Here is a 26,516-nt window from a genome sequence, read left to right as displayed (position 1 = left end):
CCAGCTTTTCTTCTCACCCCCCTTCTGCCAGGAGGCGGAGCAGCAGCAGCAGCAGCAGCAGAAGCAGCAGGCGACAGCTGCCCGGCCGCGGGAGCGCGGTTTAGAGGGGCTGCAGCGCCCGGCGCCGGCGACTCGGCGCGCGAGGCGGGGGGCGGGGAGCGGGGGGCCGGGAGCCGGGAGCGGCGCGGCCGCGGGGGATGTTCCCCGGCACTTCCTGACTGGCTGGCAGCGCGCGCCCCGCGGGACCCGCAGCCCCCGGCCCCGTCGCCGGCCCGCCCGGGCCCGCTCTGCGTCGGCCGCGCCGCGGTGGAGGCGCGCGAGGGGGCCGCGGCCCGGGATGAGCTGACTGCGGGTAAACACTCCGCGGACGGGCCGCGAGGCCGCGAGGAGCCGCCTTTCTCCGAGTCGCGGCGCTGCCCTTGGCTTTGGGATCATGTACGTACGCGCCGCGGTCCTGCCATTGTCTCTGCCCCGTCGCGCTGGGGGCGCCCCGGGGCGCGAGGCTCGCGCCCACCCGCGCCGCGCGCCGCCCCCGCGCTTCCTGTCCGGATTAAAGTGCTGCTCGCGCTGACCACGCGCCTCTGCTCCCCTCGCCCCGCTCTCTGCCGTGCAGGTCCATTCACATCGTGGCGCTGGGGAACGAGGGCGACTCCTTTCACCAGGACAATCGGCCGTCGGGGCTCATCCGCACTTACCTGGGGAGAAGCCCGCTGGTCTCTGGGGACGAAAGCAGCTTGTTGCTGAACGCGAGCAGCACGGTCGCGCGCCCCGTGTTCACCGAGTATCAGGCCAGCGCGTTTGGGAATGTCAAGCTGGTGGTCCACGACTGTCCGGTCTGGGTAAGGGGCGGCAGCTGCTCTGTGATGAGGCTGACGGAGCTTTCCTTTCATTTGTTCCCCCCTCCTCCCTACTTTTCCTCTTTCAGGAATGGGAAGTGTCCGGGACACCCGGGTAGAGTTTTCGAACATTTCGGCGTAAATCTTTGGTTCTTTGTTTTCATCAGGCGGGGAGCAGCCCAGTCAGAACACTTAAAAGGCAGAAAGCCCCAGTGGGAAAGTGGAGCGCTTACTCTTCACGACTGTGGGTTGTCCCTTGGTAGACGCTGACAGTTGAATATGCCAACCCCAAGAGACGGGGTCACTAAGTTTCACCAGCAGAGAGCAATGGGTTTTTTTGTTTTGTTTTGCTTTGTTTTTTAATGCCTACCCTGTGGGTGATAGTGTAATATTAGTATTCTAAAAATAAAGTCCTCTGAAGGCTCAACACAGGCAAAAATACATTTCACTGGAGCAGTTCAGAAATAGGACTGACCGCTGGAAAGGAGGAGGAAAGACAGGGACTGAGAATTAATTTTAAAAATCTCATTTATATTATCTGCCTTTGAAAATTTTAATTAGTTTTTAATTTTAATAATGCAGATGCCCTGTTAGGCATTTGTTTTTAGTGATTCATAAATCAGAAATGATATTACGAATACAGCTTGGAATTTTTTTTTAAAGCTTTAAAATTTTCAATAGTTGACAAATCATAATTAAGTCGATATATTCTTGTCTAATTCTTGAGTGTTTGATAAAAGGAGAAAGGAATCTACTCCTTGACACACATGTTTTCTGTACACAACGTATTTTGAATGTTTTCATTCAATCTTATTTGAAAATGTCTGATTCTTACTGGTTTTGGAATTATATTGCTGATCTTCACATATTGCTGTTACATTTTGTAACAAAAAAGTTTAGCGTTTGGAAAAGAAAATACAGATTACCATTATGTGAGATTTTTACATTTAAACAGCAATTTTTAAAATGAATTAGGGGCTGTAGTGAACTAATACCTTTCTAAAGAAATGAATAGAATGTACATAGAAGAATTTCTTACGCAAATTTCCGTATTAGAGAAATAAAAGACCACTTGCTCAATAAATTCTCCATTAAAGGAAATTTATGTTAATAGACTAAAATGAAACACAGGCCTTTCCAATTACAGGGGTGCTATTAAACTCCTAGTTATGACAGCAGAGACGTTGATCATAAGCATTGATAGAGAATTTATTGGCTAGAGTCCATGCAAGCAAATGAAACACTTCTTTAAACCAATCATTTCATTGTGAACGATCTTACAGTCTTAAAATCTTACTGGTTCTACATCAAGTTGCACAATTATCGAATGAGTAGAGGAAATCGAGGGAAAATAAAATAAGCTGAATTAGAATCTTAGGACTACCTTTTACATTTTTTCTTTGAGCTGTTAATTCCCCTTTATGTTGTTAATTTAGCAAAAAACAATACTGTGATCCTCTACTTTGTAGTAAATGAATCTTTCAAATGGGTTAAAATAAGCCTCAGTAGTCCGGACTTTTCCCATATACTCATTTGTTATGTTTTATTATGCTAATCACCTTTTGTTTGGTTAGACTCTTGCCCTATTTAAAGCATTGAGTTTGTAACCAATTGTAATTTTCTAAGTTGTTACGGTCTTCAGACATAGTAGAATACAGTTACAGTGTTTCTCTTATAAGGTGTTTTTCTCTTGGTGGTAAAAATCCCATTAGAGATATCAAAGTTGATGGCATTCATCAGCTGATATTTGTCATGCACTGAATCAGAATATTAGATAGAGCAGAGCAGATAGAGCACAGGTTTTGATATAAGAAGAACCTGATTTCAGATCCCCACATTGCTACTTAGTGACTATGTTCCTTGGTAAGTCACTTGTCCTCTCTTAGCCTGTTTTCCCCGTGTATAAAATAAACAATAATTTCTTCTTCCTAGAGCTGTGCTGAAGAGTAAATGAGATAGTACATGTAAAGTTTATACTATAGAGGCTTCCACATTGTAGGTACTCAATAAATGGTAGTACTATAATAATAGAATATTTATTGCAACTTTAGTATAGCCATGTATTATCTAAGCAAAAGTAAAGTTTTCCCATCATTCATGATTTACACAAATACAGTACATTGAGGCAGCAGTGTTAGTAGGTGGTGTATTTTTAGCCCCACAAATCAAGTAAAATAAAATTGTTGTTTTGCTGTAAAACTTCATTTTTTAAAAGATGAATTTTATACTCCAAATGTGGCTCCAAGCCTTGTGTTGCATAACCTCCTAGAGGAAATCCTGGAACTGATTTACAAGGGGTGGGAGAATTTGATTTCCTTCATATTTCTAGAAACCAGTGGAGCATTTTCTCTGACATAGTTTGGGAAGAAATGTGGTATTGTTTCCTTAGAGTTGAAATGAGATAATTGGGCTTCTCTTTTCTAGTTTTCTTCTGTAGATCTGTAGCCTTACTTTGGATCCTTGCCATATATAGTTGACACTTTTAAATAAATGTGCTTCACATTCATTTTATGTAGCTCATTATTTAGTATGTCTCTCTGAAACCCGCCCCCCCCCTTTTGGGTGCAGTTATATTATTATTTCATTTCTAGATCTTTTTCTGTTTACCTAAAATATTCCATAAGAAGTGATTTGTGCACAGTTTACGTGTGCAGGATTTGAAGCTCAGATTTGTATTAAAAATAAAATTATTTATATGTCTTTTGTATCCTCAATAGTACAGTGTGATGATGCTAAAACCTATTTATTTTCTCCTGACATTTTACCTCAAATATTTTTCCCCACCTTCCGCATCTCTCCATCAACTCTGCAATTTTGAACTATTTGGAACGCAAAGAGCAGTTACTTTGATTTATTCTCTCAGAGTTAAATGACTGCTTAATATTGGTCCCACTTATGTTTAGTTTCTGTATCCATTCCTCTGACGTTGCCCTCTTTCTTTGTTACACTTACATACCCCATTATACTTGTATACTTTGAGCTTGGATACTATAACAAATATAGTTGGAACAGAATGGGTTTTGTGGTTTGGGATTTGGAAATTAGCATAGAGCTCTGCTGGGAAGCTTTCACATTTTCCTGGTCTTTGTACAGCTTTACTTCTCCCCCCTCTTACACCCTCTACTGAGTGCAAGACTTTGTACTTTATATTCCCACAGTTTGCCTTTTTTTTTTTTTGGTTCTTTTAATCTTCCTTTAAAAATGCTCTATCCTACTTTCAGTAGGGTATTCATATCTAAAAATTCTGTGATTCTTGGTAGGTACTCTTGAGTGCACATGTAGGAAATGGATGGGTTGGGAGAGCATAGGGACTTGGGAAAGGCTTTGCTGGGGCTGAGGAGGTACTGGTGAAAAGCTCTCCCTGCAAAAGATCATTGCTGTATAACACTTTTCCAGAATCTTCCATTATAAGATGGACACAGATCTTGATTGATTGATTCAAACACTATTGACCCTGTTTTTGTTGTGTTTCCAAATGCAGACTCTCATAGCCCAACAGCGTTTGGGCCTGTTAGCCAGGTCTAGCTATCTGTTGTCTTCCTCTCTCCCTCTCTCCCTCTCTCCCTCTCTCCCTCTCTCCCTCTCTCCCTCTCTCCCTCTCCCTCCCTCCTCTCTTTCCTCCCTCCCTTCCTCCCTCCCTCCCTTCCTCCTTCCTCCCTTCTTTCCTTTCTTTCTTTTTTGGAGGTGAAGGGTGACAGTTTCCAATAAATCTTTATTCACAAAAAAACAGGCATTGGGCCAGATTTGTCTGCATAGCTGTCTATTTTCTTAATCTAACTTTATTATATCCTAGAAGTGCATATTAAAGACCACATGAAAGGATAATGTTTAATAATTGACTAGACTATGAAATCTACTCATGCATATTTAGCAGTGATATTAAGATAAAGATTTTTTTTTATACTACTATTATACAGAATCTTTGAAAAATATTTTAAAAATATTAAAGCACTAAAATTTAAGGAATGGGGTCTGTAATAAATTACTTGGCCCCAATTCTAAATATAAATATTAGTAACTGTAGCACAAAAGCAAAGATCTTCAAACTGAAAAGATTTATGTTGAATTTTTAATTTATATGAGCAAAATACATGAATTGCCAATATATTCCTTACCATTTTAACACCTTATAATACAGTGTTTTTTATTGAGGCACCACCTCATGCATATGGTGTATTCACTGTATGCATGCAGTGCTGTCCAAAGGATATATAAAGTTGAAAAAGTATCCATGTTTTGAAAATATGGATAAAATATATGGAACTCCACAGAATTCACAGTGCATTACAATTCAAAACACTGAACAGTCCTGCAGTGTATAATTGGGTCACGGAAAATCCTTTGAAGCTTCCTTACTCATACTGATGCTTTTGCATCTAATGTATAGTGTTAAATTTTTGAAATTATTGTGATAAAAATAAGGTTTAATTTTAAAACAAAGTGCTTATTTTTAAGCAGATATTAAAAGTGTGTGTACTTATTTCATTGGACTCAATGTCTCTAGCTCTTCTATTTATCCTCATAGTTGTCTAGGCCAAGTGAATAAATAAAAAGTAATAAAGTAGACTTGAAACGTTCAATTTTATGTACTTTTTAGTTGCTTTTATTAAATAAAATTCTTTATTCCAAAAGTTGAAATATAGATAGCAAAAAAATTAAACTATTATAGTTTATTTGATGATCAATTTGAAGACAGACTAAAGATTGCTGTTTGCATTTTGGTTTAGGACATTTTTGACAGTGATTGGTACACATCTCGAAATCTAATTGGGGGCGCCGACATCATTGTGATCAAATACAGTGTAAATGACAAGTTTTCATTCCACGAAGTGAAGGATAATTATATTCCAGTGATAAAAAGAGCATTAAATTCAGTTCCAGTAATCATTGCTGCTGTTGGTACCAGACAAAATGGTAAGTATTTAATTTTCTTTTTTATGATGAGAGTACAGATACCAAATTAATTTTAAGTAGACCTAAGTTTATTAATATTTAAAGAAAAAAATGACTGGATTCAAATGCCAACTATTATCATTGGATACGATAATGAGGAATCAAAGAAAAGTATTGCAAACTTCTGCTATGATTATGATGGGTAAAAACTTGTCTTCTAAATTGCTCTTCTATAGACGTGAAAGAAGTTAGTAACTGTGTTCTTTTGATTAGGAGAGGTATTAAATGACACTGAGCCCTAGAAAACTTTTCGATCATCTAAAGCAGCCATCTCCAACCTTTTGGCACCAGGGACCGATGCTCCTAAGATAATCTAATGCCTGATGATCTGAGGTGGGGCTGAGGTAGTGATGCTACTAGCTCTGGGGAGCAGCTGCAAATACAGATGAAGCTTAGCTAGCTCACCAGATGCTGACCTGCTGTGCGGCCCAGTTCCTAACAGGCCACGGACCAATACTGATCCGCGGCTAGAAGTTGGGGATCCCTGATCTAAAAGTCTATGCATTGGGAAGGCCAGATTGTCCACAAAAGGATGTGGGTTTAGGAGCAGTTTTTAGGGAAATGGCAATGAGTGAGCTGAATACACCTCCTCAGAGAAAGAGTGTTTATTCGGTAGCTGATGGGCTAACTTGGTTCAGTAAGTTTCAGTAGTTGCTGGTATGCTCCTGTTCTTTGATTTACGGGGTATTTTTTTTTCACAAGTTTTTTTATACGAGGTAAATGTTGCACCCACCCACCACTCTTATTTACATGGACCTTTTCTATGCAGTTTCCATTTTTATGTGGTCTTATTTTACGTGAGTCTTTAGATCAAGGTATTATTTCCACCTTTAAGATTAATTATATTAAACGAAGTTTTAATGATATTTTTAATAAGCTTGAAGATAATGAATAATTTACAGAAGCCTGGAATAAATACACAATTTTTAAGTTGTATCAAGACTATTGCTTTAACTTTGAATGCTTACTGGAAAGAAATGCGGCTGGAAGCGATTGTACCTGAGAATATGATTCCAACAAGTGAAGAGGCATTAATTGACATTATTAATTAAATAAATTTCAAGAAGAAGACTGTGACAATTTGTAGATATTAACGAATTACCGGTCGATGACGAATTAACTGATAATGAATTCATTTAATATCTGAAACCCATCCTGCCAGTGAATACAGCAGTGACCTTGAACCAGTTTCATTCACTGCAGAAAATATTTACAAAGTTCTTCAATTGGCCACAAAACCTGACACTGAAATTCTAGATATTAATCCAAATATCCAACAAGCCTTAAAGTTTTGAAAAGTTATTTAAAAATTTTGCAGTGAATATTGAAGAATTTATGAAAACTTAGCAAGAGATGGGGTTGCAAAAGATCATCCAGAAACATAAACATAAATGATGAAACCAAGGTAATTCTAAATATTTCAAGCTATGAAGACAGTGATTTAAAGAGATTGATTGCTTTAGATTACAGATACCATCAGTGAATAAAATTTATTTTGTTTTCTCTGAATTTTCATTATCCTTTTTTTGAAAATATGTGAAATAAATGTTTTTGTGACTTACATTGGCCTATTTCTTTAGCTGACTCTTTTTACAGTTTTCTTCCACATTAAAAAGTGTGGATGGATAATCTGCATAGATCAAGGGATAGGTATATGTATTATTGCCAAATCTCCGGACCACTTAAAATTCATTTGGTGGTATTTTATAGTTCTTCTTAGTGATATTACCTCAGTGAAGCTGTCTATAAAATTTTATTGTTATTTTTATTTTTTGCACTTTTTATTGTATATAGCAAAGGAAAAGAGGTGAAGTTTACTAATCTTAAAGTGCAGCTTAGTGCATTTTTACATATATATATACTCATACAACCATCACATAGATCAGGATATAGAACATTTGCAGCTCCTTGGAAGGCTGTCTCATACCTCTTCCCAGTTAACACCCTTCCCCAGAGGTAACTACTGTTCTGACTTCTAACCACATAGATTAGTTTGACCTATTCTTGGACTTCATACAAATGGAATTACACAGTTTGTAGTGTCTGGTGTCTGACTAATTTCAGTTAGTGTAATACTTTTGAGATTCATCTATGATGTGCTTATCTTAATTTGTTCTTTTTATTGCTGCATATTATCCCTTTGTATGAGTGTGCTATAATTTATCCATTCTTCTTTTGATGATGCTTAGGTTGTTACCTAGGAAGAAGATTGTTGAGTCATAGGGTAGGTATATGTTTATCTTTAGTAGATACAAATAAAGCAGATTTGATCCTTCCTTGATTCCATATTCCCTCTATTTCCTTACGTTTCTTTTTATTCCTGGCCATAATTCTTGAAAGAGTCGTCCACACTACCTCAGTCCACTTTCTGACTTCCCATTCGTTCTTCACTTCACTACAGTCTGATTCTGAATTTTACAATTACAATGAGGTTGTTCTCAGGATTGCCAGGTTATGTGCTCATTGCCAAATTTAATACATTTTAATAATCTTTTTTTGAAATTATTCAAGCATATCTCTTCCTTCTTTTAATAAAGCTACTCTTTCTCAGTTGTTTTAATTCTCTATCTTCTTTACTGGTCCCTCCAACTACCCCCACCACACACACGCACACCTTATACACATACACCAGCATATCCTATAGTCGTTGCCCAGAGTTCCATCCATTGACTTCATCTTTTCTTGCTGTTCACTCTGACTATAAACCCACTAATCTCTTGCCCTGATGATTACCTAGTTTGTTTCTCTGGCTCCAGACACTCTCATGACCCATAGCTCCACAGATATCTTCCTGTCTTCACTGAATTCCCCGTCTTGGTGAATGATGCCAAAGCTATCCATTCACCCAAACTAGAATTGTCCGACCCAACTTTCTCTTCCATTTCTCATATCCAGTTGACTAAGAAACTATTTTGATTTAAAATTTTAAGTAAAACTCATTGAGTCCTCTTCACCTTCACTGGATTTCAGATCCTAGTCATTTAATTATCTGTCATAGTGACCTTCTTTTTGGTCTCCTAAAGGGGCAGTTCCAGATTTTGTTGCGTCTGAAACATACAATTTTAGAGTTTTTTTGTAAGGAAAAAAACTGCAAAAATTACAGAAACATTTATGTACAAAAGTGAATGTTTATTTAGAAAGAGAAGAGAAAGCACAACAAACTACAAACCTGAAAAGGCTGTTAAATACTACAAATATATAAAAAGTATTTCTGTTATTTAACAGCTTGATACTTTAACTTTTCTTATATTTTTTGGGCTGCATAGTCTTTGATCATCTTCATATGATAACCACTTTTTAATATTTTCTATAGAGAGAAGAAACTGATTAATCAGTTTTCTTCCAGCATATTTCTTCTCTCTCCAGTTGATCTGGGCCTTTCGGCTTGGTATCTTTCTGTCATGACACCAAATACATCAGCACAGTGGGTGCCAGAAGCATCCCTAAATGCCATTTCATATACCAGGACACTAAACAGTACAAGGAAATGACTGCAAACTACAAGTAATATCTCACTAAACCTAAATTTAAAGTCGTCTTAGCGTGATCCTCAAAATGCCTCTGAAGCGAGTGGGAAGAGACAGTGGTCTTAACCACTGTAATTAAACTATCTTATTTTGCAAATTTTACAAAAGCATATGACTGTGTGAAAGAGTCTATTGCTCAGGTTCCTCCTAGGGCTGTGGGAAGGACCCACAAGAAAAGGGCCTGAGGCTTAAACTTTATCAGCTTCATGATAAATTGGCCTCTCAGTCTTCTCTTCCTGCTTTGCCTCTTTCTGAAACAAATCCTCTCATGATAATCATCCTAGAATACAAATCAGATCATGACACTCAATACTTTAAATTCTCTAGTAACTTCTTTTTTCCTAACTTTCATTTGCAAAATTTCAAACCTGAGAAAATTTGACAAGAACCACCCAAATTTCTCTCTCCCTCTCCCTCCCTCCCTCTCTTTCCCTGGCTAGTTCTCTCCTCTTCCCCTTCTCTGCCCCGCCCCCCTCCCCCCCCCACACTTCTCATTTGAACCATTTGAAAGTAAATTGCAAACATTATGGGATTTCTTCAATCCTAATTATTTAGGCCTGTATCATTTAAGAACAAAGCCATCCTCCTATTAATAATTGTAATGCAATCATTACTCAAGAAATGTAACTATTATCTATTATACTACTATTTAAAATATAATTTATATTCACATTTTCCCAAATTGTTCAAAGATATTTTGTTTTTTAATCCAGGATGAATGAAATTAAGGACTACACATTTCATTTAGTTGTCATGTCTTTCTAGTCTCTTTTAATCCAGAATAGTCCCAGCCTTCTTTGATTCCATATTCCCTCTATTTCCTTATGTTTTCCTTACGTTCCTCACCCAAGGAAGGGAAGGAGGTGTCTTTCATGACATTACCATTTTTAAAGAATCCAAGCCCATTATTTTGCACAATTTCTTCAGGTCTGATAACTGTGGTTGCAAAATAGTGATGTTTTGTCATTTCTTCTACACTTATTAGTATTCTCTGTAATTAGAGCTTTCCTTTCTGCTCCCATATCTTTTTTTTTTTTAGAATCATTGTGATTCATGGATTTGCACTTTAAATTCAATATTTTATAATCTGTTCTTCTCATTTTTCTTTCTGATGCTCAAATTACCCCAAATTTGCCCAGAGGTAGCCTCTCTGAGCTAGTTCCAATTAATTTTGGGGTCCTTCTGATTTTCTGACACAAGATGTTCCAAGGCTCACCTTAGACTTTGCCGGCCCCTGCCCTGGAATCAGTCATTTTTCCAGGAAGCTCTGGTTCTTTATAGTGAGTAATGATATTTGGGAACCAAGATCTGGGCTGTAGGGGTATTCATTATTTTAGGTGTCATGGCTTCTAGGCCCTTTCATTGGAGAGAGCCATATACACACACAAGCATGTATATATGTATATATATGTTTTTTACATATATGTATATATTTGTATTAAAAGTTTGGCTTCCCATTGATGCTGCTATTCCAACCAGTATTTGTATTTTACTTCAATAATTTCCACTGTATAGTCTTACATAAAATATAAGGCACTTCATGTTATAGCACCTGACTACTTCTAGAACTTCATAGGACACAATCTTCTCTGCTTTATATGCCCATCACACTGAACTACTTGAAGAACTTAATTTTTTTTTTTTAGATCTGGGAAAGTCCAACTTTCTGACTTCTTCGGATATCACCTTCCCTCCATTCTCTGTTCTCTTACTTTGAGATTTACTAGACTGATGTTGAAACTTCTGGATCTCTCCTCCATTTCTCTTCTTTTAAATTTCCTATCTTTTTATTTCTCTCTGTTGGATTATGGGAGAATTTCTTGTTTTCGTTTTTGTTTTGTTTTTTTTTTTTTCTGGCTCACAAATTAGTTCCATTGGGCCTATTCTGCCCTTTGCTTTATTTTCCTTATTTTGACAGTTTTCATATCCAAGATCTCTAATTGATTCTTTTTCATAATTTCTCGTTCTTGTTTTAAGGATGTCAGTACTTAAAAACAAACAAACAAAAAAAACAAAACAAAAAACGTGTCAATTAATTATACTTATTTTAAGATTCTGTTTTGAATGGTCTATTAAGTCTGGAGGGGGACACTTTTTAAGTCTTTGTACTCGATGAGCTTTTATTTCATGGTATAGATGCTTCTCAAATGTTGGATGATTCTTAATTTACCTAGTTTTGCAATTTGGATTCCCTGTTGGCTAGATGCCTTCCTCCTTCCCCCAGCCGCTCTTTAGAATGGGCGTGGGAGTGGGAGTACACACAGGATCTGCAGGCCCAACCACTGTCACTGGGGCGGTCCAGCTCATCTCCAAGCGGTTGCCCTTGGGGCTCTTCCTTTCCCCCACCCCCATCACTGAGCAGTGAGCATGCCTGATGTTGCCACAGCACAGTGCTTGACGTCCGACCTGGACTCTGAGCTTTAGCTTTCCTCTTTGGTCCTGTGCCAGCTGCCTTCAGCCTCTCAGGCGCTCCTAGCATCTGATAAGAATCTTTCTTCTAATTTTTGAGTAGTGCTGTATATGCCCATCTCCCTTCCTTGTTCCTCTCTTCCTCCTTCCCCCATTCCTTGCATTTTTTCTTTTTCTCTCCCTCCTTCTCTTTAGTTCATCATTTCATAATTTGGCAGGAAGAAGACATTGCACTGCGGTCTTAGCGTGCCATCTCGAAAGTGGAAGTAAATGTGTTCCTTTTTTTTCTTCACATCCAGGCCTCTGCATATACTGTATCCTCTGATTGGAGTACCCCTTTGCATACCCCCTATCATACCTGCATAGCAAATTCATATTTATCCTTTAAATTATTACCTCTTTTATGAAGCCTTCCGTAATCATCCAGGCAGAGTTAATTTTCTCTCTTGTGTTCCCATGGTTGATTTTGTACACCTTTATTTTAGCACTTATTATGTTATAATTGTTTGTAGTCATGTCTGTCCTGGCTCAGTTGACTATGAATTTCTTTTATCTGTCTGTCCCTATATCCCTAGTACTTGAAATATGGTAGGTGCTTAATAAACATTTGTTCAGTAAGCAATTAAATGGTTTTATGAATGACATACATAGGTGAAAAAAAATCAGTTTCACTAAGACTAAATTAATTTACCCTGTAGGATATCATGAAGTAATTACAAAGCTAAATCTGGCTGTTCAACTCAAGGATATTTATTGTTCCCCTCCCCTGCCAGTCCCTTGCAATACATAAAACTGCTGGGTGTTCTGGTAATTCTTCTCTTGATCTCTTTAGAATTAGTTCAGCAAACACAATTAGTCTCATCTTTTTCCTTTGTTACACATGTTTTGACAAACTTGACAGTATATGTCTTCATTATTCTTGGTTCTGAATAAATTTTTGGCTTTTACTAAATATTGAGTCTATCTTAAAAGAAGAAATTTTTTTCCAAACATGCCTAGGGTGTATTTATAACCTTCAGCTCCTGAAAATTGGCATCCTGTCGTCTTAGCTTTTTGAATATCTGATAGAGCCTAGTACATTGCTAGGCTAGTTAGTATTAAAAGGATTTCTAAAGTTTCAAGCATAGGCAACAATGTCAGAATCACCCTACAGGTTCTCAAAGCCACTGCTTTGAAGGAGATGCCATTCATTTGAATTCCAGAGTTACACTGTGTTCGCTTTAAAATAATAAGACATTTTGTGATAACACCTTAAAAGAATATATAAGAAAAACAAAAAACTATAGCTTTAACTAGAAGCATAACACTCTGATTCATAGAGTCCCTGTGACCCTCGAGAAGGCACACAGGAGGGAGCTTCTGAAGAAGGCACCGTAGTTCAAAGTTATTTTGAGTCCTCTGATTGTTCCTGATGAAATGTTCAATGACTATTTATGTCATACGTAACTGTTTTGTTGGTTCATCTACCCAACACTGACTAGGCATTTTTCCTTTTTGGTGTGTGTGAACAAAAAGAAATGTCTTCTGTGACATAGAGGCAATATGAGGCTTGGCTATAAGGAGGGACTTTCTAGGCAGGTGTACCGGTAAGATGCTCATGGCTGGTCACAGTGGAAACCCCACTCAGCCGGATTAAACCTAAAATTAGGTTTGATCAAAGTTATTTGTTAAAGATGATTTTGCATTTTGTTCACTTAATTTTTCACTTGAAACTACTGACTTTGCTTTATTTTTGTATAGAAACGAAGTTTAATAAGATGATCTGCCTACTCACCGCATTCCTTCAACATAAGGAGAACTTTGTAGACATAAGAAGGCCTCTGTTTTCAAAAAATCAAAGGCACTGTTTATGAAGATTTTGTAAAGAATGTGAGATACCAATGTGTTATTTTTCAAGATAGGCTAAATTCTGTATGAAAACTTTATTTTCTCCAAATCTAAAATGATCTTAGAAAAAGTAAATTTAAAAACTCAGAATTTTTGGCATAATGTAGAGAATCTGGGCTTAATTTTCAAATTACTATCTGTTTGGAATCAATTATTCTTAACCCAAATTAAATTTTTATTTTATTTTTTGATGTCTCAGACAGTTTTATTGTTTCTCCATCTCTAACATACAAGGAGACTTGGGCAAGTCGTAGCCTCTGTGAACCTCAGTTCTCACCTCTGTAAAACGAGGATGTGAATGTGTACATGGTTTCTGAGCTCTAAAATGCTTTCAGTGAAGCTAAAATTATCTAAGTCATGTATGCATGCACACACACGTATAGTTAAATACATATTATGCACACACACTAAATATCCTTGCTATATACCCTATACGTACATATATGTGCTTCATCCATGTACAGTTCACTAGTAGGAAGTTTGTTGTGTATGCTATGGGGAGTTGCCCAATGCCCTTTCAGGGCCTTTGTACTTTCTCAGTGACTGGGCTTGTTGGCTGCTGATGGTGCACAGCTGAGTCCTCCAGGCATTATTCTCTGCTGATAGAAGCTGCTTGCCCAGTTATGCCCCCTCCACAGGGGCAGTTCTCCTCTAATTACTGATAGATTGAGGACTACAAGTGTCCAGCTGCCTTTCCCCAAATGGGGAACCATTCTAAAGGCCATCTAAGCTCCAGAGCCTCCTGTAGGATCAGCTGAGGTCTCTGTTGCAGCTACATTGCAGTTTGAATTTTTCTGCTGCCCAGTCCTTCCTCCCTCATTCCTGCAAAAAGTTGTTCCCAAGATCACCCCTCAAGTAAACCTGCACACCAATCTCTGTCTCAGAGTTTGCTTCCCAGAGAAGCCAACCTACAATAACATGCATTTCTAGAAATGGATTTACCCTCTTTTGACTTGGCTGCCTTTGAACGGTGATATATCTGATGGTTTGCCATGAAACAAAACAGAGCTAGCTGACAAGTATGGAGTTGAACATACATTTTTAGACTTATTAAGGAGTGTTGCCACCTTATTAAGGTTAATCTGCCACCTTCCTAGTCATAGATCTGTACATGGTACAGCCATGAATATTGGGACAGTTCACGTTTTGAGTAAATACTTTTATTCCTTCAGCTTTTTTATTTTTTAATCCTGAAGGAAAAGATAATTATTGAATGTACTCTGCAGTTGAATGCTGTAGAGTCTAAAATTGTCAGGTCTGCATTAATAAGAATATACTTTTTTTATGAAATCTACAAAGAGAGTGGCAGTTTTGCAGCCTTGCAAATTCAGATCAAATTGAGGATTCTATTAAAATAAAAGTATAACATCTTTTCAAACTTGGCGAATATATTTAAAGTTTATCAAACACACACAAAAAAGAATCAACCCACTGTCTTTCGTGGTTGCTATGGGCAGTCAAGTTGTTAAATTTTTATTGATACCCAGGATGTCAGGGTTGTATAAAAGGAAGCAGACTGGGCATTAGTGGCTCAGTGGTCTAACTACTGCATCAGCCTTTGCAATATCCATTCCATTCACCTACTTCTAAATTCTTCTATTTTATAAAACACTTTTTCTTACAGGTAAGCATGTTTATTTTAGAGACCTTTCTATTATCTTTGACACTTTTTATTCAGAGTCTAGTGGGTTGTGGATATACTAAGTACCCTTGAACTGTGGTTCTGATGTAAGCTCTTAATTTGTTATTTAATATCCAGATTGTCCATGTACATCATTCTCCTGTTTAAATTCAAAGCTCTTTGTTGTTCACATTCATTTTCTCAGAAGAATTACCTTGCACATGCCCACTGTGTACCTCGGACAGAGGGAGCTGTGTCAGTACGACAGAAGGGATCCAACTTGCTAAAGAGCTAGGAGCCACCTATCTGGAACTGCACAGCCTTGATGACTTCTACATAGGAAAATATTTTGGAGGAGTGGTGAGTAGAAATACTTGTTACATAAATTAAAGTCATCTGTCAGGTTGGCTTTTTAACTGTTCCAGAATTTCAGTTGGAACTTTAGTTTTAAAAGCATGATTCGTTTTAACCTTGAGAAATAGCATGAGAGTAAGTAGAAAAAAGATTTTTTAGAATAAAATTATAATTTTATCTTTTTCTTCAAATGAAACATTTTCTGTTGTCTAGTATATTTTGGAATTTCCCATTTGGTGCCACTTTATCAAAGTATGTTTACTTACACAAACCTGAGATGTGAGTTTTAATAGTAATCTTTAAACAGCCTAATGAGCCTGGCAGCCTGAACCAGCAAGCCCCGAAGGTCTCCATTTCTATCTAGTACTTGAAAAGAATACATTATTCTTCTGTAGGTGTTCGGAAAGATTTCATGTACTTCTGATTTTGGCGTAGCTTTAAAACGTCCAGAGGAGCTACTTACGCAGATAGGTTCTGTTGGATGCGTGGGGAGCCAGGGTTTATTGTTCTGTTGCTGTGGCAGTTATTGGGTTCTGCAGGCATTTTGAGGCCCATCTTGGCACACATCACCTCTCTTACGATATTAAAATTGCATGGTCCTTGGAGAATACTGTAGAGTTGTATCATTTAAGTATTAATTGACTTTGGAACTATCTAACTTTCTAAGAAGTGACATACCTGGTAAATATCAATTAGAAGTTTAAACCAAGTAAACCCTACATTAAGCAGGCGCACTTTGGACTTCTCCATCAGTTCCCCAGCTCTTCATCAAGTACCCTTTCCAGTTATGCCAGAATATTCATTATGTAGGGTCATGTTGAAATGTTGATGTTTCCACAGATGGCTATAGAAATTCATTTGTTCTGGAGTTAATAAACTCCAAATAAGAACTAAAAATAAAATAAAAACCGTTAAGGGAGATAGATATAATATTGATATTATCAATGACTGAGAAACTTTTTTCTCATTTATTTATATTGATTAGCAGTGGCTAGAAAGTTAGAGAGGACTGAAATCTAATTTTTCCTGTCAAGCAGATTATATTGTAATGGCTTAAAAAAAAATCTTCATTTAGTTTAAGACTCTTATATTTCTCAGAAATAACTAGGGAGTTGAGGGGAAAAGATAGTTTGGTTTTGTTTGTCGGGGAAGGGGCTGGTTGAGGGGCCTTCGGCCTCCTGTTCCCCTTTCAGGTTCCTGAACCTAAAATTCTCAAGATCGGTTTTCCAACCCCCTAACTCTCACTTCCTCTGGTCTCTTTTTCCTCCTTCCTCCCCTTCATTTCTCCTTGTTCCTAATCCTTGTGTTGCAGTTAGGGTTGGAGGCCTGATAGGAATTGAAGATCGAAGGTTGGGAGAACAACATGTTCCTTTTTCCTTATCTCAAGATTTAATGAGAATATGGACATAAAATCAGAATGATCTCTTTTCAGACTTTTGGAAAGTAAAGTACAACTGAGATCTTGAGTGTAAGAAATAATGATATTTGCAAGAATATGGGTGGAGTTGATGACGTTAGGGTGAAAGGAACATTTAAAATCTTTCGTTTAAGAGTCAAGTATGAAGAGTTGTGCAGTATTACCTTTAGTCTGGGGCAAGATAGGCATGTTTCCTCAAGCTTTACAGAGTCCCATCGAGATCTCCAGTTTCACCCCTCCTCACAGCAGGGCACAAGATGATGGATCAAGGGGATGTGTCCACTAGAGCCAATAGTCCCTTCTAGACATGCAGCATCAAATATAGTAGCCACTAGCCACATGTACCTATTTATATTTAAATTAACAAAAAAATCAGTTCTTCAGGTACATTTGCCATACTTTAGGAACATGTGACTAGTGATTACTGTATTAGCATAGATATTACAGAACATTTGCATCAACACAGAACAGAGAGTTGTGTTGAACAGTGCTATGCACATGCTCCAAAATCAGGGACCCCAGACTTCTCTGGGTAGCTGGCCCTGAGCCTGGTCCCCATCCTGTCTGTGCAGGCCTCTTTTCTGGGTACATCCTCCTGAGGGTAGACCACATTGACGATATATGTTTCCTTGGACCTGAGAGGTAGCTGAGGGGTGACTGTGTATGAGGACTGAAGGAGGGGAGGATGGATGGAGCTTGCTTGTGTAGGCATGGAGGCCTACTTGTATGTACAAACCTCCTTGAAGGTGTGTGATGGAGCAGCAGGTGAGAAGAGAAAGGACAGTCTTGGGGCCCAGGAGTTAGGAACGAGCTCTACCTGTGCTGTATGGAGAACTGGGGAGTCTGAGAATTTAAATTTGAACCTGGCCTTTCAGGCTTTTACAATGATATATTTGTCAAAGCTGGGGGATAGAATGTCTTTCACATAACAGTTTTCTTGATTTATATCATTTAAATATTTGGGTATATAGTACCTGTACCTTCATTTGTACTTTTGCCCCAGGCCTTACAATGTAAAGCACAGGCCTGGAGCTGTGTAAGTACACGTGGTTAAGATTTTTAATCCATAAAATAAAGGATATATTTCAAAGCTATTTATTCAGGAAAAAATAAAGCACATGTGAACTTCCCTAAGTGATATGAGCATATGTGACATAGAGCCATATCTATTCCTTCCTTGACTTTCTCTAATATTAACTACTGTGGTTGGCTATGAGAGGGTTATTGACAGTCACACAGTCACATTGCTTGGTTTACTTGATCATTCAAGAGAATAAATAGTTCCTTTTTGAATGGGTAGTTTCTTTATGTTTAGACAGGGCACAATCTGTTTGACTTGATCCATTTTTTTTTTTAATGAATACATTGCTTAAGAGTGTTTGCTAAAGCTTATGTGTAGATGTTACTGGCGTTAAAAACATTTGGCAAATATGATTTGGGGTACAACTAATCATGTCAGATACATAATTTTGTTAGATCTTTAATTAAAATTTGATTCATTTTTTAGTTGGAGTATTTTATGATTCAAGCCTTAAATCAGAAGACAAGTGAGAAAATGAAGAAAAGAAAAATGAGCAACTCGTTTCATGGAATTAGACCACCTCAGCTTGAACAACCAGGTGCATTTATTAGCCAATGCCTAGACATTCAGTTGATATTTATTGTAGATCATTTCACAAGTCTTAGAGCAATTATTCTTTAATTTGAGTATGTTTAGGACTCACCTGGCATTCTGATTTGTAAATCTTGATAGAGCCTGTAATCTGCTTTTTAAATAAGCTTCTTAGGTGATTCTGAAGCAAGTGGTACTTGGACCACATTTTGAAGATTATTGTCTTAAAAACTTGAACATATAGATTCTTAAAAATGGTATGTGTTATGGAGAGCTGTTCTAGATTGTAGTCTAAAATGAGAAACAAAACCAAATGCAGTCCATGAACCCTGATTGGATAAAAGACGTTCTTGGGACAGTTGGGTAAAATTTTAATATGGACTGGAAATTAGGTGATATTATGGAATCATCTATACGTATGATAATGCTCATGTGGTTAATAGAAGAATGTCCTTATTCTTAGGAGATGAATAGGAAAGTTTTTAGAGCCAGAATATCCTGATGATTGCAACTAACTTTTAAATGGGTCAATGGTGTGAATGCGTGTGTTGTGTTTAGAGTAAGACGAAAAATGACAAAATGTTAATAATTGCAGAATTAAAGGGAAGGATGTATATGTGCTCATCGCATCATTCTTTCAACTTTTTTGAAGTTTTTAAAAATTTTTATAAGGTTAGAAGATATTAAAATTAACTTTAAAAAAATTAATATCAACTGTTACCAGAATTTTTTTGTGTTTTGCCATAGAAGTAATAGTATAGTACTCTGTCCAGATCAATTTGTTATGGATATTGCTTTTTAAAGTAGGTACTTGGTATTTGTTGAATTAATCATTCATTAAAAATCATGAAAATATAATTAGTATGGGAAGTCAATTCCAGGGTTAAAAAATATACAGATGTATAGACTATAAATGATATACACCCTTGGCTTTGAACTTCCTGGTGTGCGTACTGGAAGGAGAGACATGGTCTGTAATGTAGCAAACAGTGGGGCCTTAAAATACTTTCCAGGTGCGAAGACGAGTAGGAAATAGCCAAATAAATAATGCTGACAAATAATTTCTTAGTTTTTATTAATCAAGAAGAGAAAACATACCAGTTCCTCAGAGAAAGCACAAAGCATTTCATGTCATTTAGCAGCAAAAGAAGTTTCTCCTGTGGGTCTTCATTTTGGGGCACCAGAGGACAGGGCCTTCAAGCATCCCATCAGCAAATGCAGTCTCAACTTTCACAAGGCTGTTTCTTGTACCCTTCTGTTAGGAGAGCTGTAGGTATCACACTGAACATAACCCAGGGGGCCAGGACTATGTAAGTCCGTGTATACATTCGTTCTGGTTCTGGCTTATTCTGAGCACAGATCCAGGGCTCTGGAGCATGTGGCTTTTAGACAATTCTCAGCCTTTAAGGGTCTGTAAAGGTGCCTCAGGCAGTGAAAGGGAAGGTGGGTGGGGTTCATGCAGAAAGAGCCTGGCCCTCAAATTATCTTGTTATCATTCATTTTATAGACCAGGGTTTTTGGTTTCAAATAAAGAATTTTTATTGCTAAAGAAGTTTGCATTTGACAGATTTTAGTGAGTGCATATCATTAAGCAGCCCTTCACAAATAACACTTTCCTTGGCTTAACGTTGGATAAAAGTTAGACAGCAGACATTTTACAGGTGGGCTCTGTGTGTTGTTCGTCCTCTGTGTGGATATTCTGATTTGAATGAAGACTAATCTTTGTTAGTGATTGAACTTGGAAATGGAACGTTACATCTTCTTTTGGAAATTAAGAGCCAAGCCTAGGGATACTGAGGGGAAAAAGGTCATTCTGGGGAAGTAGTAGTTTTACTAGGAGGAAAAAAATACTAATTTTACGATCAAAATATAGTAGTTAAGATGGTTTCAAACAATAGAGTCCAAGACTCTTAAGCCCTGGCTTTGAGAAATTGCAGTTTTAATTGTTATCCGTCCACCTCTACTTCTGGTCCCAGGAGGAAAAGAACTTCAGATGTAAGGTTGGCTTGAAGAAGTAATTTTTTTGAATTTTTATATCGGGTGACAGTAAAAAATGATGACTATCAACAACTAAAATTCAGCGTTTGGAGGGCTGTTTTATTTTGAGTCACACAAATGATGAGAAATATTAGTTTATATGGCTTAATTAGCTTAAACCATATAAAAGTGCTGCTTTTTTAGGTCAGAAATGGCCAAATATGTTTTGTTGTGATTTAAGGTAAACCTGAAACGATTGGGTCTACAGACCTAAAGAGTAGTTTACTATTTTTATTTTCTTTTTTGAAACAGAAAAAATGCCCATCTTAAAGGCTGAAGCATCACATTATAACTCTGACTTAAATAACTTGCTGTTTTGCTGCCAGTGTGTGGATGTGGTATTTTACAACCCAGACTTAAAGGAGATTGTGGAGGCCCACAAGATCGTGCTCTGTGCCGTAAGCCATGTTTTCATGCTGCTTTTCAATGTGAAGAGCCCTGCTGATATTCAGGATTCCAGTATCATCCGAACTACCCAGGATCTCTTTGCTATCAACAGAGACACTGCACTTCCGGGTGCTAGCCAGGGTTCTCCAGGCAACCCACCGTTACGAGTCATCGTTAAAGACGCCCTCTTCTGTTCGTGTTTATCGGACATCCTGCGCTTCATTTATTCAGGTATTTTGTCAAATGGTTCTGATACATTCTCTTAAGCCTTTAAAATGAGGTATCCCTGTGGTCCTCAACTGTGTTGGTTAGTGTTACATTTATCTTCTTCCTGTCATTTGAAGTGAAGATCGTACCTGAAATAGTATTTGCTTATGTACAGGAAGGAATTGGTCCAAGCTTTCCATCTTCCTTGTAAGTTTATTTGCCTTGATTTTAAATCTACTTGTAAAAGCAATAATATCTTTTCCTACTGAGGAAGAAATACCCGAAATGTGAAAACACAAGATTTTATTATTCAGTTTCACTTTAAAGAAATAAAATTTTTGAAGTGTATATGTAAACAAGTGCCTATATCTTAAAACCTAGCTATATACTCACTTTTCCATTTGACTCTTAGATTTTGGAAGGATTGAGGAGAGAAATTAGCAAGATCATTACATTCAATTTAGAAACTGGAAACAGTGTCTAAAGGTAGTTGAGGCTGAGATCTGATCAACTTTGGTTATGACTATTTTAGATAACCTTTTTTTCTTACTGTGCCCTTTTTATGATTCATCTTGTCCTTTATGTTTATCCTTATCCTTTTAAAAACTCAATAGCAACCATATTTTAAAGAATAGAAGTTTTATCTGAGTCATTTTGCAAATGAAAGTCAGTAAGAATGGGAAAGAATGAATGCAAAGCGATGTTTAAAGTAAGCATCTAAACATACACATTCAGAGAACTTTAATTTTATTTTTGCTCTTGGGTTTGTGTACTGATGAAATTTTAGGTGTAAGGTCACTCGTTCCCTGGAATGTGTCTAGAGAAACATTTATAATCCGTTTTTAAACATCAAAATTGGGGACAGATAAGAAGTTTATAAAAGGTTACAAGGAAAGGAAGTATCATTTCCTATCAGAGTTCTGGGCAGCCTTCAGGTTGACATGATTGATGGGAAGAGCAAGATTACTTTTTTAATTTGGGTGTGGTTATATCATTTTGTAACTTAATGATTGTGAAGAGTACAGTTACAGCATGCAGATCTAAGTGAATTAAAATATGTAAATCAGAATAATATGGTGTTAGGTGTTAAATCCATTGTTCAGTGACTGTTGGCTTGGAAAGGCATAAATAACCATTCCTATGGGGCACAGCAGTACCATGCCTTCAACATGGCAGGTTCTCTTAGTGTCGGTTGAATTAATGAGTTGTCTTTAGTAGCTGTGAATCATCAAATGAATAAACCAGACTAAAGACTTCACTTAGTATTACAGATTTTTATGTTTAAACCTAGTATCTCACAATTCAGAATTTAAGACTAGTTTTGAAAAACCAAATGTTTACATGTTAAAAGAAAAAAAATATTCTAGTTATATGTTCAGAGAACTACGAGGTAAGTGGCTTTTTTCCCCCAGTGATTTTACTGTCGAAATTATGAATTATGGAACAAGTTTCCCACAGTGTCCATTGAATACTTTGAAAGCACATGAACACTTTGAAATTCATTATGTCTTCTTTAATATTGTAGCAGTAAAATTGCAACATCTCTCTCCAGATACAAAATCTGCTTGTCTTTCTCGTAGGGACTAATTTTTTCAATTGCAAGCTTAATATACGCAGATATAAAAAAGGAGAAGAGAAAAAGTTCTCATCCTCCAGTCTCGGTCCCAAGTCAGTTACCTATTTAGTTTTTCATACGTTCCCTCTATTGCTACTTGAAAGAAATTAGATATTGGGAAACTTGCATTAATGAAAATGTAATCTTTTGTTACTGCTGTTTTTCGGGAACCACAAGTCATTCTTCATGGCTGGAACGTAGAGTGGGAGACAATGGCAGGAAGGAGATGAGGGTGGCAAGGCTGGTGGGACCTGTTCCTGTCATTCTTAGAAGTTGTCCTAGGATTTTAAGCATAATCAGACTGGGCTTTAGAAAACTCAGCCCTGGTGATAGTGGGAGGAATGACTGGAGCAATCAAGACAGGATTCCAGTGAGGAGCCCCCCACCCGCTCTGGGGATCAGCCTCAGAAAGGCCAACGTTCTGACAGCAGGTGGTTGGTGCTACAGTTTGTCCATCATCGGGGCCAGTGCCTTTCAAACTTTAGAGAGCATTCAGGTCACCTGGGGATCTTGTTAATGTGCAGATTCAGATTCAATAGGCCCAGGGTGGAGCATGAGATTCTGCATTTCCAACAGTCTCCCAGGTGATACTGATGCTTTGGACCACAAGCAGTTGTAACACTTGCTCTTGAACGAACTGAGTACCAGTCACAGCCAGGGGATAAGGGCCTGGAACTCACCCCAGAGTCCCAGGAGAGGAACCCAGTTCTCAGCCTTAGGGCACAAAGTCAAAATGGGGTCAGCTATATTATGCTAAGTGAACTAAGTCAGACAGAGAAAAATTCCACATATCAGTAAAATCTAAAGAACAAAATAAACGAACAAACAAAATGAAAACAGACTCATAGATATGGAGAACAAATTGGTGCTTCCTAGATGGGAGGGGGGTTGGGGGCGGGGTGAAAAAGGTGAGAGGATTTAGAAGTACAAATTGGTAGTTACAAAATAATCACAGGGATATGCAAAGTACAGCATAGGGAATATAGTCAGTGATATTGTAATAACTATGAAGGATGCCAGGAGAGTACTAGACTAATCGGAAGGATTACTTCATACATAACGTAAATGTCTAACCACTATGCTGAACTAATATAAATAATATTGAATGTCAACTCTAATTAAAAAATAAAATTAAAGAAAAATAAAAAACTGCCAGAAAAGAAAAAGAGAGCTCCTCAGAGCTAGAGCTGTCAGTGTCCTGTTGCAGCCCCTGCTTGGAAGCTGGGAAAAGGGGATGCTTAGCAGTTGTGTGGAAATGAAGTGAACCTGGGAGTAGTAATTAGCGGGCTAAGGGGCATGATGGCAAGGAAAGCTTGCTGATCTACAAGCCCTTGACCTGTTCAGAGCTCGGCCTTCTTAATCTGACGCTGAGCTGTTGCTTGTGTGCTCTGATCTCTCCTTGTGTGCCATGGCCCAGCAAGAAGTGATGTCAGGCACGAGCAAGGCCACTGGGCCATTCACGTGGGGCTTCAGAGCGACAGCCTGAGGCTGGTTGAGGAGAAGGGAAAATAAATGCTTCCATAAGGTACCTATGAATTATTCTTTAATTATTCACAGAGTATAACCTCGGACCAAAGCAAAAGTTAAATAATGTGTAAGTTATGTTTACAATGATAGTAAAACTGTATTTGCACAGTAAAGACAATTTTGAAAAATAGAAAATTTATTAAGAGAAAAATATCAGCCAGATCCTCACTCTCAAATATCTAAACATTTGTTGATCTTTTGTTTTATCTTCTAGTCTTTATGAATTGGGGTTTTTAAAAGATATATATTTTTTATCCAATCAATTTTAAACCTACATTTTTTTCCTTAGAGACTTCTGTAAAGAGGACAGGCTCACTTTTTTTGTTTTGTTTTTGTTGTTGTTAAACATTGAAAACTTTTGAACAGAGTACGGGTTTTAAGACTCAATTATGAAATGGTTTCCTCACAGAGGTGCTGGCCTACCACAGTTACGTTAGGGGGTTGTCGAAGACAGGAGCTGTTGTGTTCACTTCAGTCGGGTTGGTAAAGCAAAGGCAGAACTCCACGACATGACACACTCAGGGATATGACCAAACACAGGCTGAAAAACCATATTAACCCTAGATCATGCCCTTTTTGTTCAATGAACCAAATTATAAAAAAGTCTTAATTAAAAAAATAAATAAATTTTAAATTAAAAATTTCTTTTTAATCTTCAGGAGTTTGAAATTTTGTATATAAGGACAATTGTGGCCTGTAAGGACAGGAAGAACCCATTCGATAGTCTGGTTAATGCGTTAAACCTGTGTATAACATATCAGTTTATTTTCCTATTCAGATTTCTGAGTAGATACTGTAAAAGTCTGTCCGTTTTGTATATGTTAATTTTCCATTGGATAACAGCTAACATTGCTTGATGTATAAGTATTTAATGACTAACACTAAAGGAGGAGTAATCTGAAAAGTGAGAGAAGCGGTTTCCTGGTCTTCATGGAATAATCCTTAAATGGCATACAATCGTAACATTCTTACACTACTAGACACAGTCTTTATGCTTGCAAATTCCTGAGTCACATGATCTCAGATGGTTAGGAATTGAAATATTTGTAAGCACTTCAAGAATTTAGCTTTGAGTTCTTCCTGCCACAAGTGGCCTGTAGAATTTTACATCACTTATTGAAATGCGGCCAGGGTAAATGAGTATGTGGAAGCATGCTTTCGTCTTCAGTCAGCATAGTTTTCTCCAGCTCTTGGAATTCTGTGGCATGCTCTTTTCTGCACTGCATAAAAATGCAGCTTAGGACACAGGAGTATACCATGTTTTCTAACCGTCTAAGTAAAGTAAATAAATGCTCTGAGAAGTTAAGAAAATCTCAGTTACGCAAGGCACATTAAGTTCTAGAGTTCTGCTGTCCCTACAGCGTCGTGCCTATCATTAACAATACCGTACCGAACACTTAAAACTCTGGAGACATCAGATCTCATAGTAAATGTTCTTACTACACTAAAAAGACAAAGAAAATGCTAGTCTAAGGATTATTGTCTTATTAGGACCGACAAGTATCAAAGATGATATGATTAGCATTTCTAATCATGAAAACAACCTGATTGTTGGAGTACTCACCCTTATGAACTAGTCTTACTTTCATTTTTAGTTATTGGATCTTTCTTTGTTCTCAAACAGATTATTGGCCAATAGGGACTTTCCTGCTTCTAATTCCATATATTTAGATTTCATGATTGCTTTCCTTCAAATCTTCTGCATGGAGGTATCATATAGGTTTAATTTAGTTAATATAATTTTACTTTTAAAAGACAATGTCTGTGCTCTCATTTAACACTCCTCAGTGTAGACAATTAAAAAATACCTAAACTTACTATTTGCTTTATACCAATAACCTTGGGTTTTGATAATGGATGAAATGTCTAAGGGAAGAGCTGTGGTCATCAGCACTCAGTGCACATTATAATAACCTGGGAGGCTTTTAAAATTGATGTCTGGGCCCCTGCACCAGGAATTTGAGTTCAGTTGGTCTGAGGATGAGATCTCCACTGATAGCATTTTATAAAAGGTCTCCAGGTACATGTAATGCACAGCTAGAATTGAGAATCACTGCATAGAGTAAATTTTTTTGATTTGATGTCCCTTGGCTTCTAAAGGGTTTTTTGTTCCTGACATTTGTATGT

The 26,516-nt window shown here is 37.6% G+C and overlaps 1 protein-coding gene across 1 annotated transcript in view; it reads left to right on the top strand.

Annotated features, from left to right (window-relative positions):
• The first annotated feature begins 300 nt into the window (after window positions 1–300).
• The window catches only part of RHOBTB3 (Rho related BTB domain containing 3), a 49,048-nt gene continuing 22,832 nt past the window's right edge, over window positions 301–26,516 (top strand). The window contains exons 1-6 of the mRNA XM_016159778.2: window positions 301–435; window positions 614–839; window positions 5,564–5,750; window positions 15,439–15,593; window positions 18,512–18,623; window positions 20,906–21,271. Coding sequence (XP_016015264.1) covers window positions 434–435; window positions 614–839; window positions 5,564–5,750; window positions 15,439–15,593; window positions 18,512–18,623; window positions 20,906–21,271 — 1,048 coding nt within the window. The 5' untranslated portion in view covers window positions 301–433. The remainder of the gene's footprint in view (window positions 436–613; window positions 840–5,563; window positions 5,751–15,438; window positions 15,594–18,511; window positions 18,624–20,905; window positions 21,272–26,516) is intronic.

The sequence above is a fragment of the Rousettus aegyptiacus genome, unplaced genomic scaffold (genome assembly GCF_014176215.1).
Source record: "Rousettus aegyptiacus isolate mRouAeg1 unplaced genomic scaffold, mRouAeg1.p scaffold_m13_p_8, whole genome shotgun sequence".
Classification (NCBI taxonomy): Eukaryota; Metazoa; Chordata; class Mammalia; order Chiroptera; family Pteropodidae; genus Rousettus; species Rousettus aegyptiacus.
The sequence above is the reverse complement of the archived record's forward strand: the minus strand, read 5'-3'. Positions and strand labels throughout refer to the sequence as shown.